Source organism: Phalacrocorax aristotelis, chromosome 1, assembly GCF_949628215.1.
Source record: "Phalacrocorax aristotelis chromosome 1, bGulAri2.1, whole genome shotgun sequence".
Taxonomy (NCBI): domain Eukaryota; kingdom Metazoa; phylum Chordata; class Aves; order Suliformes; family Phalacrocoracidae; genus Phalacrocorax; species Phalacrocorax aristotelis.
Window position 1 is genome coordinate 164754661 of NC_134276.1, and position 14194 is coordinate 164768854.

The window sequence follows — 14194 nt, forward strand, 5'->3', positions numbered from 1 at the left end:
GAGGAGACAAAGGAGAAAGGGGTTTTGAAGCAATTGGGTTTCTTGGAGGATCTAGAGATTAGCAAAACAGTAGACAAAGCGTGAGTCCCATTTCTGTATTGCTCCTCCAAATTAACAGGACTTCAAGGACTTGCTGCCAAGGTAAATTCAACTCTCTTTTCTTTTGGGGCTGTCTAGATACTATGGTCAGTTATTGTCAGTAGGTGCTTAGCTTTTATGGAGGGAAAATTTTCTGAAAATGTTCTCATGAAGGACTAGTTCAGATTTGCTTCTCATTCCCTGTGTCGTCTGCAACCTTGATCCAGTTCCTTCTTCTGACTCATTTGTTTTTTATATTTTTTTTGCCATTTTCCTTACCACTTGTTCTGAAATTATAGGGCCTTTCAACTACTATCACAAATCAACTGGAGAGAATATTTTTCCCACTATTGAAAATTTACATTAGAAAAATGATTTTTGTCAATATTATGAATGGAAAGATTTTTTTTTAAATAAAAGCATGAGCAAACCAAAACCTGATGACAGGAAATCTTATAATCAAGCATTGATGAAAAACTGAAAAACTGTGTGCTGAAGGTTTCTATTTTCAGATGAAAAATCATGGTTTTGAGAAGTGCAATTTTATCTATAATTTCCTTTTCAGTCATAAGCCAAATTTTCCACTGAAAAAACTTTCAGTGAGGAATTTGCCACTGACCTTAGCCAGAAACTTTTACATAATTAACTGTTCCTAATAGGTATCTGCTCTGTGAAAATGGTGATAACCAACATGCCTTTGGATCATGGAAGTCATTAGTTATGGCATCACCATATGGTGATGTTACCATCTCCAGAGTGCACCATCTCCATTGCTGAAAGAAAGAAATGCTCTGGTGAAGAGGCAAAAGAAGCCAGAGCATAAATCAATAAAGCAGTTTTTCAGGAGCTGGGTGTTTTCTTGCCTTTGATGAGTGTGTTCTGGATCAGGCAGTGCTTTCTCAGTGTGATGAGATGCTAATGAAGTTCTGCTTTCCAGGAGGAGCTTCAGCACCATTTTTATTGACCACATTTCCAAGCTTGCTGGATAGCAGAACAAATGCTTCTGACTGCACCACTTTTAGCTGTGATGCAGTCACAAACAATGCAAAGCTCAGTCTCGTATTGTTTATTTATAGAAGTGTCCACAGTATGCTGGGCCTTTCTCACACATTCAACGTTGGATGAGTCAACAAAGTTAAGTGAAGAGGACCGGTAGCAGGCGACGTCTGTACAAACTGTATCTATTCATGGGCAAATAGATTTTGAGAGTCATAAATAGGAAAGGGTGGGAGTATCTGGATGAAGTTGTGCCAAACATAGGGAGTGCCATGTGGGAAGAGGCATGCGTTGATTACATGAAAGTTGATGTGTGGGTAGATGACATCTAATCAATCCATGGAGTGATAAGATGGGGTTCTCAGAAGTCAGTGCAGGGTTTTGCAGGAACCATAAAATCTTAAGCTTCCCTCTGAGTGAGAAAGACCACAGGACCCTGATCCACCAACTGCTTTCTGAATTACTTTTTCTGATGAGATGAATCCAGGAATAGTGTTTGTGGCAATGTTCGCCCTTAAAAAACAACAAAAAAAAACCCCTTTGGCACTTTATGGCAGAGCAGAGACACTGTCATCCCACCACCCTACCAAATTTCTGATAAGCAGAGCAGTGCTTGCTCAGGTGGGAGGTGCTGCTCTGGGGCTTGAATTTGAGCTGTCAGGTCTGGATAGCTGGGTGTCCATCCTGAGCAGGTCACTGCTTTGATGTGTGACTTTCAGTAATCTGGGAACATTTTCCTGTCTTTCCCCACTGTGAAATCAATATACTCCCTACCTCCCTAGGTGTAGTAATGAACTATTTGAAAAAGTGTTTTGGGAGACTTGGCAGCAAGAATTCTCATTTAGTTGGTCAGAGTATTCACTGTGCCCCACCTAAAGGCAACACATGGTATTTGGGGAAGCTGGTTAACCATTTTTCCCTACCATCTCTGCTATGGAGTGAATATGGTGTCTGTTTCGTTTTGCTCGTGTGCTCACACCCCCTGATGCACTCAGCCCTGCTATGTCTACTGGGCCACCCTCTCTTCCCCAGTACAGATATTCAGTGTACTTTGAAATGGTTGAAGCTGACCTATTGCTCCACCATCCTGGCTTTCAGGAAACGGTTCTTCCATGCTGGGTGAGCTGTTGGGATGTTGTGAGGAGGGCAGAGTGCTCATATCCCCTCCCCACAGGTATGTGTTGGGAAAAGCTAGGATTTGAAAGGCTAGGTAGGAGAAGTGGCTAGTGTGACAGTCCCTCCCATTTGTGTGTTGTAGATGGAGCTGTTGAAGGGATTGCCATGGCGTCGTGCTTTCCTGGCTATCATCCTGAACCTGCTGGCTCTCAGCCTCTCCACTACTGCTTTGCTAGGCAGCTACTGGTGCACTGGGACCCAGAAAGTGCCCAAGCCTTTGTGTGGGAAGAGCAAAGCCACCAAGTGCATCAGTGTCCCCATGCCACCTGATGCAGGTGCTAGCAATGTTTCATCCCAGGACGTGGTGCACTACAGCTGGGAGACCGGGGATGACCGCTTTGCCTTCAGATACTTCCACACGGGGATGTGGCTTTCCTGTGAAGAGAGCATGGAAGGGCCAGGTAGCGTCTTGCCTAGGCACCCACAACTTCTTCCCTTGTATTTACTCCACAGGAGTTTGGAAATGAAAGGCGGGAAGCTGACAACACTTGGGAGATAAGACTTCTTCATTTTCCTAGATGGCATCAGCCCTGTACACTGTTGTGGTCATTATATTTCTGTCCTTCATTGGGATGTTTACAGACGGGGGCAAGGGAGAACAGTTATTTCAGGTGTGCCCTTTGGTCTGGAATAGGGGTTGTGAAGTGCAGCAAGTGGTGGTGCCAGTAGTGACTTTGTGATGGTGTCGTTCATCCTGATGTCAACTGGAGTGAGCCTCTTTCCCCTTTCCCCATATCTCCACTCCTACACACAGCTTACTTCATGCTCTTCAGGGCACATTTGTACATGTCCCCTCAAAAATCTAAGTGGAGTGATTTTATGCAGTGTTGTCAATTTATAGTTATCACTGTGAAGACTGCAGTAGTTGGTGTTCTCCTTAAATCACCAAAGTGAGAGGTTTTGTGAATTGAACAGGGGCTGGGCTTTTCTTAAGAAAAAAGAAAAAAAGAGAAAAAGAGAGAAAGAGAGAGAAAGAGAAATACTGTCTTGTAGATACAGAGAAAACTTGGAGGATCTGAACCAAGAGGATCAAAAACTACAAGGCAAATTGACCTGAGGATTAGAGCTGCAGTATTGTAATTTTTCAGTAGTTTTTGTGATATTGTGGAAGGTTTAATTTGTGATTTTTGACCATATGGGACTGGCACTGTAAACCCTGGAGTGCCAGGGGACGGTTGTGCAACCCGTACAAGACCCCTTTGGTGCCTCCCTTCACCCTTGACTTGCTCCTGTCCAGCTCTGCTGAAGTCCTTCTGCTGAAACCTGTGCCACGCCAGCACAGGTGGATGCTCTGCAGTTCACAGATGCTCTTTATGACCTGGCACACACGTCAAGGATCAGAACTGACCCAGAAGGTGGCCAGCAGGGAGATCTGTATCTAAAGATACAGTGAGGAAAATTGCTTACATCAGGCCCATTCACCCTGAGCCCACCGCCCTCCCTTCAGCTCTCCCAGGCACAAACACCTCATCTTCGTTAACTAAGCCACTGTTCTAGTATAGCATTTCTCATTTTCTTATCTGTTGCTGTCAAAATTTGAAAATAAAGAGCTGGTGAATAAAAACAGACAGAAGAGGGGTGGGAGCAGGAGGGAGTGTGCTTGAAACTCTCGTGTCCTAACGAGAGGGCTGCTTCGTTATGAGCATTTCCAGATATGCTGCGGAAAGAGACGTGTTTATCTGGGACTGGTTTGGTTTGGGGTGTGTTTCCATGATGCTTGTGGGAATGGGACTACATCCCTTGACAGCTTTTTCTGAAAGACTTGTCTGGCCACCAGGCAGTCCTGGAATAACCCTGATGCCTGAAGGAACACAGAGAGCGCGTTACATCTGGATCACAGCAGACCACAGGGTAGAGCACATAGTCTCAGTCCCCTGCTTCCTGTAAATTGAGTACAACCCACCCACTGCTGTGGGTCTTTGAAGCAAGTGCATAGACAACAACAACAACAAAGGGGCTACTATGAGCAAAAGGAATTTGAGTTGAGCTGGAGAAAGGATTTAATTATTGAGGCTAATCTCAGGATCAGTTTAGATGAGCCATTATTGAATAACCTCATTAAAGTTCTAGGTGAAGTAGCAAACTGCAAGTTAATGAGGACTCCAGATGGCACTAAACTGGGTAACATCCTGAGAGCTGTGGATGACAGAAGTAATACAGGAGATTGGGAGAGATTAGAACTGGGGATAGAAATTAAGAAAATGAGATTCTTACATGAAAAGCAGCAGGCTGATACTTTTGGGAGAAAATACTGTGCCAAGTAGAGGAGAGGACCCTCAAATGCAGTAATGCAGTATGCAGTAAGAGAGACTTACAGATAATAATGCTGGACCCTCAGCTGAGGCAATAGTTTGCATCTGGCCAACATAAAAAGCCAAAGGAAATATGAACACCATTTGTCCAAATAGCATGCCTAAAACGTGAGGATGGAAGACCATATTTCTCTGTGATTCTCTGCTACAGAAAAGGGACTCGCATCTCTCATGCAGCATTTCACTTGGGAAGATGGTTTATTTCTTTCTTCTTTGGGAAGCAGTGCTAGAACTGCTCTGCTGAGACTGGGGTGAGTGGGAATTCACATCCTCAGCAGAAGTGGTGGGTCTGCAGTCTGTTGTAAACTACACCCTTAATAGGCCTGACCAACAGTAACATTGGGAGAGAGTAGCAACAAATTTTTATATTCGGCAGAGGCTCATAAGATTTACAAATTGTTGAAGTTTTTTTTTCCGGAAAGGCCACCTCTAGTTTTCTAGGCAGCCATTGCCTTTCCCTACCTTACCCCAGTGAAGGTCTGAAAAGATGGTCAGAAAGAGAGGAGAGGTGAGAAGATCTGATGGGTAGACTCGGGGATGACTGGAGTTATGCAGTGAAGACAGTGTGAGAGGGAGAGATTTCTTTTCTTTTATGTACCCTGCATTGTTTTGCAAACTAATACCTTTGTGTTTGTGTTTCAGAAGAGAAATGCCGTAGCTTTATTGAGCTTTCACCACCAGCAGAGAGAGGTAATAGCAAATCCCCATACCTCACTGTAGCTGCCCAGTGCACCTCCTTGGGATGGGGGACCTGCAACATTTCACCTGTGTGAGGCCAGCAGGGTGGGTCCCCAAAAAGCCAGGCATTAAATCCTGGCCCCATGGTTGCTAAAAGAGTGAAGATTTCCTCCCAGATGTTTGCCTAAAACACTGCCATCTGTGCGGTCAGTGCTGGAAACCTGAGCCTCCCTCCCAAATGAAATGGGATTTGTCTCATCTAATAAATTGCCTGGTCCGAGCTTGTCATCTTGCTGTAGTCAGCGGGAAGGGAATGGTTGCCACCTGAGGGCAGTCCCTCCCACACACGTTACACGTTGACTCAGTGCTTCAGCTCTGGGGACTAATATGATGACTCTGGAAGCTGAATAAAGTCTTACTTTGTGGTAAGTGATCAGGACATCTGAAAGTTACACTTTCAGGGTGAAGTTCTTGCCTCATCAAATACAAAACTTCATTTGGGTTGGAGAGCTCACCCCTCCTGTCATTGTCACATGTTTCAAATTATCCTGGGGATAACTTCAGTATACCTAGATGTATGTGTACCTACACAACGGAGATTTTACTTACTGAAAGCTTTTCAATTGGTGTGGGCTTGCTAACTATTTCCTGAGGTGGAGGCTGGAAGCAAGTCATTTCAGAGGATGTTCATGATGTGAACATCCTCTGTGATGTGAAGGGAAAGGCCTGGGGTGCAGAGCCTATGTCAGCATTGAAGCCATGAGAGCAAGGGCTGGAACAAATGCTGGGGAATCACAACAGCCAGCAGGGAGATGAATACTTTCAGGGAACTCATCTTCTTTTTCTGCCTTGTTTCCCCTATTTAAAACACACTGGCAAAGACTGCTGGCCTGTTTTTATAAAACAATGTGCATTACCAGGTGAGGAGTCTGGTGTGAGCAGCATGCAGCGGCATCACTGTGCAAATTAACCTGGATCGCTCTTGGCACAACAGTAGGGTAGAAAAACTTCCCCTGCTTATTCTCTGGCAAACACTATTCACACAGTTCAAATTACAAGATCATTTTGAAGTCATGCAGATTTCCACTTTGTTATAAAATGAATGACGTAACTGCATTTACTGAATGACTTCTGCATTTACTGCAAAATGCTCGCTTCACAGGGAGTAGCAATGCATTTTTCTGCTTTCTCACCTTCTTGCGCTTCATTCCCTGCCCAGGCCTCTGGCTCTGTTGCTTCCAACACCTTCCTTATAGACTGTTTTCCTAAGAAAGGAGGTTTATGCAACCAGATTAAATGTCTTTATAAATCTTTCTGTCTGTCTCCCCTCACACTCCTCCTACTGCTCCTTGTCTAATTGCAGCCCAACATTGATAGAAAGGCCATGTTCTGTAAGACATTGAGCTTCTACAAATTAATAGGAAGATCAATGTGAGCTTAAGCATGACACTCATAGCGACACTGGTCTTAACAGGTCTATCACCCGCTGTCACCCCTTCCTGCACATAGCATCATCTTAAGATGACCTTGGCCTCCAGCACAGCTACCATTATATAGTTGGGCCAGCACTGGAGAAGATGGTGTGACTGCTGGTTGCAGGCTGGGCTGGCTGAGCTGGGTGTGTGCAGGGCAGCTCCACATTACATAGGCGGCAATACAAGACCAGATTACATAGCACGCGTGGTGAGCCTGGACTCACAGGAAAGTCACACAGAGACTTCTGTGCATGAATGGTGCTTGCAGCCTCCAGCACACTTTTGGCAGTCTGACCTCTGATGAAATAGCAGTCCCGATGGTGCTGCAGCAAGACAGCCAGCTCCTTCAAGCAGAGAATGCAGTTCATCGGTTCCTGCTAAAAAGCTGGGTGAGTCTATGGCACTAATGACGTTGGGAAGTCAAGTCAGTACCACATTAATGAGGGTTTTCTTCACACACTTTTTCCCCAGTTGAATGTCTCCTCTACAGCCATTAATAATTGCTAACATTAGTGTTCACAGTGCTGCTTCATTTGTCAGATTAACATTTCTTCCTCACTGAATTCTGTGCTCTTCCACAGCTCAGAGTGCCTTTTCTCATTCTCCTTCAAGTCCTGCTGCACAATAAACTCAGCTGAGGACTGTGGTATCAGTCCCACTGATAATCCCAGTATGAAAGTACTTATACTCTGTTCAAGCAGTAGGGTGAGTGGTGAATGTTATTGCGCTACCTGGATATCCACCTCAAGGAATGTAGTTTCATTTTAATTGAGATTTCAGTGAGGAATACAGGCCTGCAAAAGGGACCTTCTAAATGCCAGAGGCCAGGTCCTAGCCATCTCCGTGGATGCACCATACAGTTCTTTTCTTAAACAGTTGGGTCCTGAGTTAAAAGGCGTTTGCCTCCATTGTTGTGTTTTGAAACCTATTGTGAAGATCACTACACTAATGGAAAGAACATTCTAACATCCAGCTCAGATGTGTTCATGGCCAGCCTATCAATACTAGGTCGTGTGCTCAACAGCTTTCCCCCTGCCTTTTCACCATGGCTTCTTCCTTGCTGTTTAGAACTAATGCTGGCTTGTTTACAAACAGCTGTTTTAGTTCCTCCCAGCTTTTGCAGTGCCAGACCAGCCAAGCCACCTTCTGTGACAGATCCTCTGTCCCCTTCAGCATTCTTCGAGCCCTTGCTCACAGGCTGGGGGGTTTGCTGTTGGGTGTTTCTTGTTCTCCTTCTTTCCCTTTCCAAAGGACATCCTTTCAGGGTTGGATTGGGAAGGAGGAGGACTCTCCCTTGAACAAGCCATCCTGTATTGATACGAGGAGTCTCTGGTTCCTGGCAGGAATCCTGTGGCTGTCTCTGGGATCAGAGATGCTGTACATCAGCTTGCTGCTCATCAGCTTCATCCTTCTGATGGTGGAAATGCTCCATACTGGCAATCCTGTCTGTGGGTTGAAGCTCAATGCCTTCGCTGCTGTCTCCTCGGTGCTGTCAGGTAAGTGTGTTACTGCAGGCTTGGAATCACAGCAGCAGGAGAGCCTCCTCTTCCACACAAGGCTGAAGTATGCAGCTCTGGCTCCTGCTTCAAATTCTTGTTTTCTTGTCTTCTCATGTCAGGTCTCCTTGGGATGGTGGCGCACATGATGTACACTCAAGTCTTCCAGGCAACGGTTAGTCTGGGACCAGAGGACTGGAGACCACACTCATGGGACTACGGCTGGGCATTCTAGTATGTGAGCTCTGAAGCCACCTTCACCTCCCCAGCCTTTTGGGTTTCAGCCGTGCTGCACCCTGCCAAAATCCATCTCCTCCCTTCTTGACCTTCTGTGTTTCAAAAAACAGGTGTACCATGGTTCTCCTACTGCTAATCTCTCCTGTCTTTGCCTCATCCCCTGCTTTAACAAATAGTTGCTGAGTTACTTAAATGAGTAGCTACCAAGGACTGGCAAAACATCACGGTTTAGCACACATAAACAAGTGCCTTCAACCCAACTGACTAATCGGGTTTGCCCCTATGCTGGTTTGCCCTGTTTGTTCTCAGTTCTTCCCTCTGTGCAGAGGCCAGTGTCACACTTGTGATGATCTCAAACATGCCTTGTTTTTCTCCAGTTTAAGTAAGTTGCATGCTGGTTTGGCATCTTCACTAACCAATGTCCAAAGGGCCTATTCCTGCAGAACCAAGCCTAGACACATTCTTAAAGATGTGGACACTGCAGCCAGGAGGAGCAGCTGCAAAAAGCAGGTGGCTCAGGTTCCTTTTTCTAAAGGCTAAAGACAGCCACAGCTGGTATGCCATAACTGACTTGAAAAAACAGTTGGATGAGCCTTGCAAATGCCCATGGAAAGCGCAGGCTCAATTTGCAATGCTGTACTGACAATGACCACACTGATCCTTAGGACTTAAATACTCCAGTGCCACATGGTTGCTGTGAACGTCAAATGTCAGCACAGCCACCTGCTTATGCTCAAGTAGACAGGCCTCGTGTCCAGGAAGACACCGGGCAGCCCTGCAATGCAGAACTTGCTTCCAAGCTGTGCTGTCTGCTCTGACCAGTTATAGAATTCCCTGCTGCTCTTTTTATTTCCCCTGTAACCCTCCCTTCCCTGTGACAAGGATGACCAGTATTTACCCCACTGATCTAAGGGTCCTGGGGTGGGATAACCCCTAAGAACTTCAGTGTTATGAGCCTTAGTCCTCCTAGTTCAAGCCCATGACCAGCAGCTTCTGCCTGGCATATCAGGGTGCATAATGGTGCACGCAGTTCAATTCCTTACCCTCTTGGCTTCTTACAGCATGTGCTATTCTTGTGTCTCTCCTGTAGCATGGCCTGGGCCTCCTTCACCTGCTGCATGGCCTCTGCTGTCACGACTCTCAACACCTACACCAAGACAGTGCTGGAGTTCAAAAGGAACCACATCAAGGGCTACAATGGGAGCTTCAAGGATCAGCCTCAGCACCACCAGTGCTTCATACAGCAGCAAATAAGCAGCTACTACGAGCCACAAGACAAGCCCCTCCGTTCAGTCTCTGAGGGAGTCGACTTCTACTCTGAGCTGCAGCAGAAAGTGCTACAGCGGGAACCAGAGCTGGGACTGGATGAGGTCTTGGGACACACGATCGGGGAGGATCACTGTTAGGGATGAGTGTGCAGGGACAGAACAGTGGGTGTTGGGGGGCACAAGAGCTCTGAAACAAACACTAGCACCACTATTAGCAAGTTCTTGGGAGCTCCTCCTTCCTCCACCATTCAGGAAGTGAGAAGACAAGATGGGCACTGAGCCAGGGCAACAGCAGTGCCAACAGTAGCAGAGTGGGTCCTCCCTGATCACAGTTTGATGGGTGTCCTCAGCTGGGAAGGGTGAAACTGGAAGGACATGTTGTCGGTGCCAGCTGTCTCCAAACACTTTCAGACAGAGTTGAGGCAGATGTCCTAATCCCAACAGTATTGCTGTTGGGATTAGTACCCAGGAATAGATAGACAGTGCCATCCAGCTGGCAAATTGCAGTGCTGTGCCTCTTCAGGTGATGTCACACTGACCCTCCAGCAACCCCCCTAGTTTAGTGTCACACTGAAAGGGCATCGATGCTCATATTGATTGGCTGTAGTCCTCTCTGAACACCCTAATTATTCCTCATTTCCAGGCCCAACTTCCTCTTCTCCCTGCCCCCAGATTAAAAGTGCTGCTGCAGTAGGAATGGGGGGTTCCTTTCAGACATCTCTCTCTGCCTCTTTCCTATCTGTAATGACTCCTTTCTTGCTTTTCCCCCAAAAAACTCCCATTCTGAGGTACTTTCCTGTCTGTCTCTTTCTACTGTGCTTCTCCACAACCTTTAAGACTCCTTGTGTGGGCTTTTGCTTTTTTCTTTGTTTCCCTTCATCCGTCCCCTTTTCCCCATTGTAAAAATATTACAAACAGTCCCTAAATCAAGCAAACTCATTATCTCCTAAAGGTGAAACATTGGTTCACATGACACACTGATGCTGTACACAGTATTTATTTGCTCCATTGCAATTCACAGTTCAAATACATTTTCCCAACAATATACAGACAGACTCTTTATTCACAGTGGGGATGTGTGTGTGTGTGTGCAGGCATGGTGAATTCACATTATGGAGGAGCTAATGTCACTGCACTTGAATGTTAGTTCTTTCAGGAAGAACCTCAGGAGAGTAACTACTTCAGGTAACAGCCGCTTCACCTTTCCCAGCAAGGTGGTGGCTAGGCAGGAGGGAAGGGGCACTCCTGTTTAATCCTCATACTTTACTGGTCCTCGCTTTCAGTCCCTATCATGCAGCTGTATTAACTGACTATGTATTATAAACACTAACCCGTCTGGAGAAAAATGCCAGGCCTAGAGCCAATGCTACAGTTGTGCTAATATATACAAAGCTATTTACACAAAAATACCATTAAACATATACAAACTGTTCACAGGCTCTAATGTTAAGAGAGCAGGGCCCAAGGACCAGCCTTGGGGCTTGCAGCTAATCCTGAAGGGCTATCCTGGAAGCTTTATATGGAGATGCAGTCAAGGAGAAGAGAGAGGGCGATCTAGCAAGGAGAGATGTCAAGAACCCAGGAGAGCAAATCCATGGCAGATGTGCCCATCTGGAGGGAAAGTCAAAGTCCTGCTGTCACCTCACCACTCACAGGGAAGTGTGGGGAGGTTGGAAGGTCATGAGCCAGCCAGAGGACAGAAGAGTCCTTTGCAATCCTCACCTTAGCCTGGCTTTACCTAATGTCAGAGGTCAGACCTAGAAAGGCATACTGGGAAAACAGTTCCTACGTTGTTGCCCTGCACTGTGGGGAGCTGCTGGGGCACCAAAGTTGTTGGTTTATATATGGTCATTTCTATTATAAGAAAACTCATGTAGATGCTCTGCAACTACAACACAGGAGGCTGATGGCACACTCAGAAGCATAGTTCAAAGCACTAAACATACTGAGAGCAAATGTGCCCTGGGGGTAGTCCGTTCCTCCTGGAACTGCACACAGGGCTGGGCTGGCAAGGGAATGGTAAAGCTGAGCTCGGAATAGGGGTAAAATGAACAGAAAAGCTTTCCAGTTCTGCCTCTGTCTGAGCCTCTAAACCCTGAAGCAGTGGTGTGAGAATCAGCTTTCCTCTGACTGTATCTAGCGTGATCTTTACAGTGCCAGTGGGGATCTGCTAGGAATCTATCCTAAAAGGGCTGTGGTGCATTGCAAATGGGGACTTAGCCCATTGGACTGCAGTGTGATGTTATCGTGACATTTTGGGTTCATAAAAAGCTTAGAGATGGATGAAGAGGAGATAGAAATAAGATGTGAACCCTTCTCTTCTCCATCACCCACATGAACCTGTCTTGAACTTGGGATAGGGAAAAGAAATATAGAAGTGCAAGACCTAGCAAATGCTGTGGGGACCATCTTTCTCTAGATCAGGTAATTGAGCCAGAGAGCTAGTTTGTGAGTTTGGTGACAGAATGGAGAAGAGGGCTGAGAGCACAGGAAAGGTTGTGGACAAGACTAGCCTTGCAGTAGCCAGACAGAGGCTTCTCTCCAAAAATATAAAGATTAAAGCAGGTGGCATCCTTTAGCCACACCATTTGCCTTGAGTCATCATGGCCTGCTCTAGGCCTAGAGCTTGTTTGACTGCCTGGGAATACTGTTTGGACATAAAAAGGAGTGTCCTAAATCTCATTCATAAATTAAACATACAAAAAATATACATATATTGTATAAATTCATACACACACACACACATATATATATGTAAAAACCTTAGCTTTATATATATATGTGTATGTATATAAATTCTAAATTCACATTTCCGCGTTACCTGGAAGGAAGCATGCAAGAACGGCATATGGAGGGGGAGATGCTGAACAAGGTTCCTCTGGTACAGGACAGGTCTGACAAACCTGCCTCCAGCAGCATTCCCCAGAGAGCTGAAGAAAAGGGAAGTGCTTTTCGCCCCCATTCCCTCTACACAGCAGTCTTCCTGAAGATCCACAGAGCAGCTTCCTGTATTCCCCATACAGGCCACAGGTCCAACCAAAATCTGAGGAACCACCAGGCTAGAGCTGGAGAAGGAAAGGCAAATAAAAACTAAAGCCAAAACGTATTATCATCCAGTCTGGTAGAGAAAAGTGGTCAGCAACTGAACCTGGGCACGACTATATGGAGGACCTTTGTTTGCCCATATCAAAACAAGTGATCTCTGTCCACCATTCTGTTCCCTTTGTGAGTCTGTCAGTCCCTCATTCTTTCTAAGATCCCCCTCCTTGTCCAACTGCCAAAGTACATCTGGGCCTTACAATCTGTCCATCATATGCCCAAAGGGGCAGCCAGTCATCTTGAAAAACGTGTCTTTGCATCCCACCAGTCTCTGCATCCCAAAGAGCACCTAACTGTGTCTGTAGAGAAGAGATCAGGTGTTTTAAAAGACCTGGATTTCATCAGGGATTTCTGCACAATCTCACCTTGTGAGGAAAGTCAACAAATTTCAGCCGGGCAAGAAATCGCCTCACTTCTCCACGGCTGATTTTGGGAGTGGTGGTGTCCTTTAGCCACACCATTCGACCTTGACTCATCATGGCCCATTTCAGGCCCAGCTTGCTGACTGAGAGAAATCCCGGCTGTTTTTCAGAGGTTGCAGTTGTTGTCACAGTGATGTGAAATGCATCCTTCTGGAGATCATTAATCCCAACTGGTCCATCAGAAAAGGGAGAGAAAATATTGGTGTGGAGTAAACGATTATGTTTCTTCCAAAGAAATCTTACGGTCTTTACTCAGTCAAAACATCCACTGGACTGAGGGTATATTCAGTCTGACTTTATAACTGCATGTACCTTAGTTAATCAGGGAAAATGATTTTAAATTAAAATTTTTTCCATAGAAATACATGGAAAATTAGATCAGAAATGGAAGGGTTTGGTTCCAGATGATGTTTTGCAGCTTGACAGAGGAGATGCACATATTTCAATAATGCAGTTTTTCAGAGAACTTTCCTTCCTACACCTGTTAGCAGATATTGTTTTACCTCTACAGAAGGGGAAACTGGTAACGCATGGGCAAGTCAGTTCACTCCAGTCACTGCAGAATGATCTGTACAGACCTCAGAAATCCCAGTTTTTAACACACCCCTCTAAAACTGATATTCTGTTTGTTCTTAACTCTACTGGATTTTTGATACAAATCCAATTAGATGTATCACTAGTAGCAGCTTTTCTATGCTTCCTGGCCTACTGGATTCAGTGCTGGATGAACTGATCTTTTATCCCACATCCTGCCATGCTCAATAGGCTGGCTGTTGGTTGAACTGCTTTAGAAAGAGGAAGGAAATCCAACAGGGACTGTTCAATCTTGTATAGATGTTAAATCCAGATCTACTTCTCCCTGAAAACACACATTTAAGTATTTTGGATTCCCCTTTTCAAAAACAAAAAAGAAGCAGCAGCACAGCTGCTATTCCAGAAAGCAGGAGAAGGCGGCCA

At 45.5% G+C, this 14194-nt stretch overlaps 2 protein-coding genes across 3 annotated transcripts in view; one reads left to right on the plus strand and one right to left on the minus strand.

Moving 5' to 3' along the window:
- Positions 1 to 10710, plus strand: GSG1 (germ cell associated 1). The gene is made up of 6 exons (XM_075079077.1): positions 1 to 141; positions 2333 to 2651; positions 5205 to 5252; positions 8059 to 8211; positions 8334 to 8445; positions 9539 to 10710. The coding sequence occupies exons 2-6, from the start codon at positions 2333 to 2335 to the stop codon at positions 9852 to 9854; spliced, it is 948 nt and encodes a 315-aa protein (XP_074935178.1). The 5' UTR covers positions 1 to 141; the 3' UTR covers positions 9855 to 10710.
- Positions 10698 to 14194, minus strand: part of FAM234B (family with sequence similarity 234 member B) — a 22191-nt gene continuing 18694 nt past the window's right edge. For both annotated transcript variants that reach the window (XM_075079067.1, XM_075079059.1), the window contains exons 12-13: positions 13181 to 13407; positions 10698 to 12781 (exon numbers count right to left, since the gene is read on the minus strand). In XM_075079067.1, coding sequence (XP_074935168.1) covers positions 12776 to 12781; positions 13181 to 13407 — 233 coding nt within the window. In that variant the 3' untranslated portion in view covers positions 10698 to 12775. The remainder of the gene's footprint in view (positions 12782 to 13180; positions 13408 to 14194) is intronic.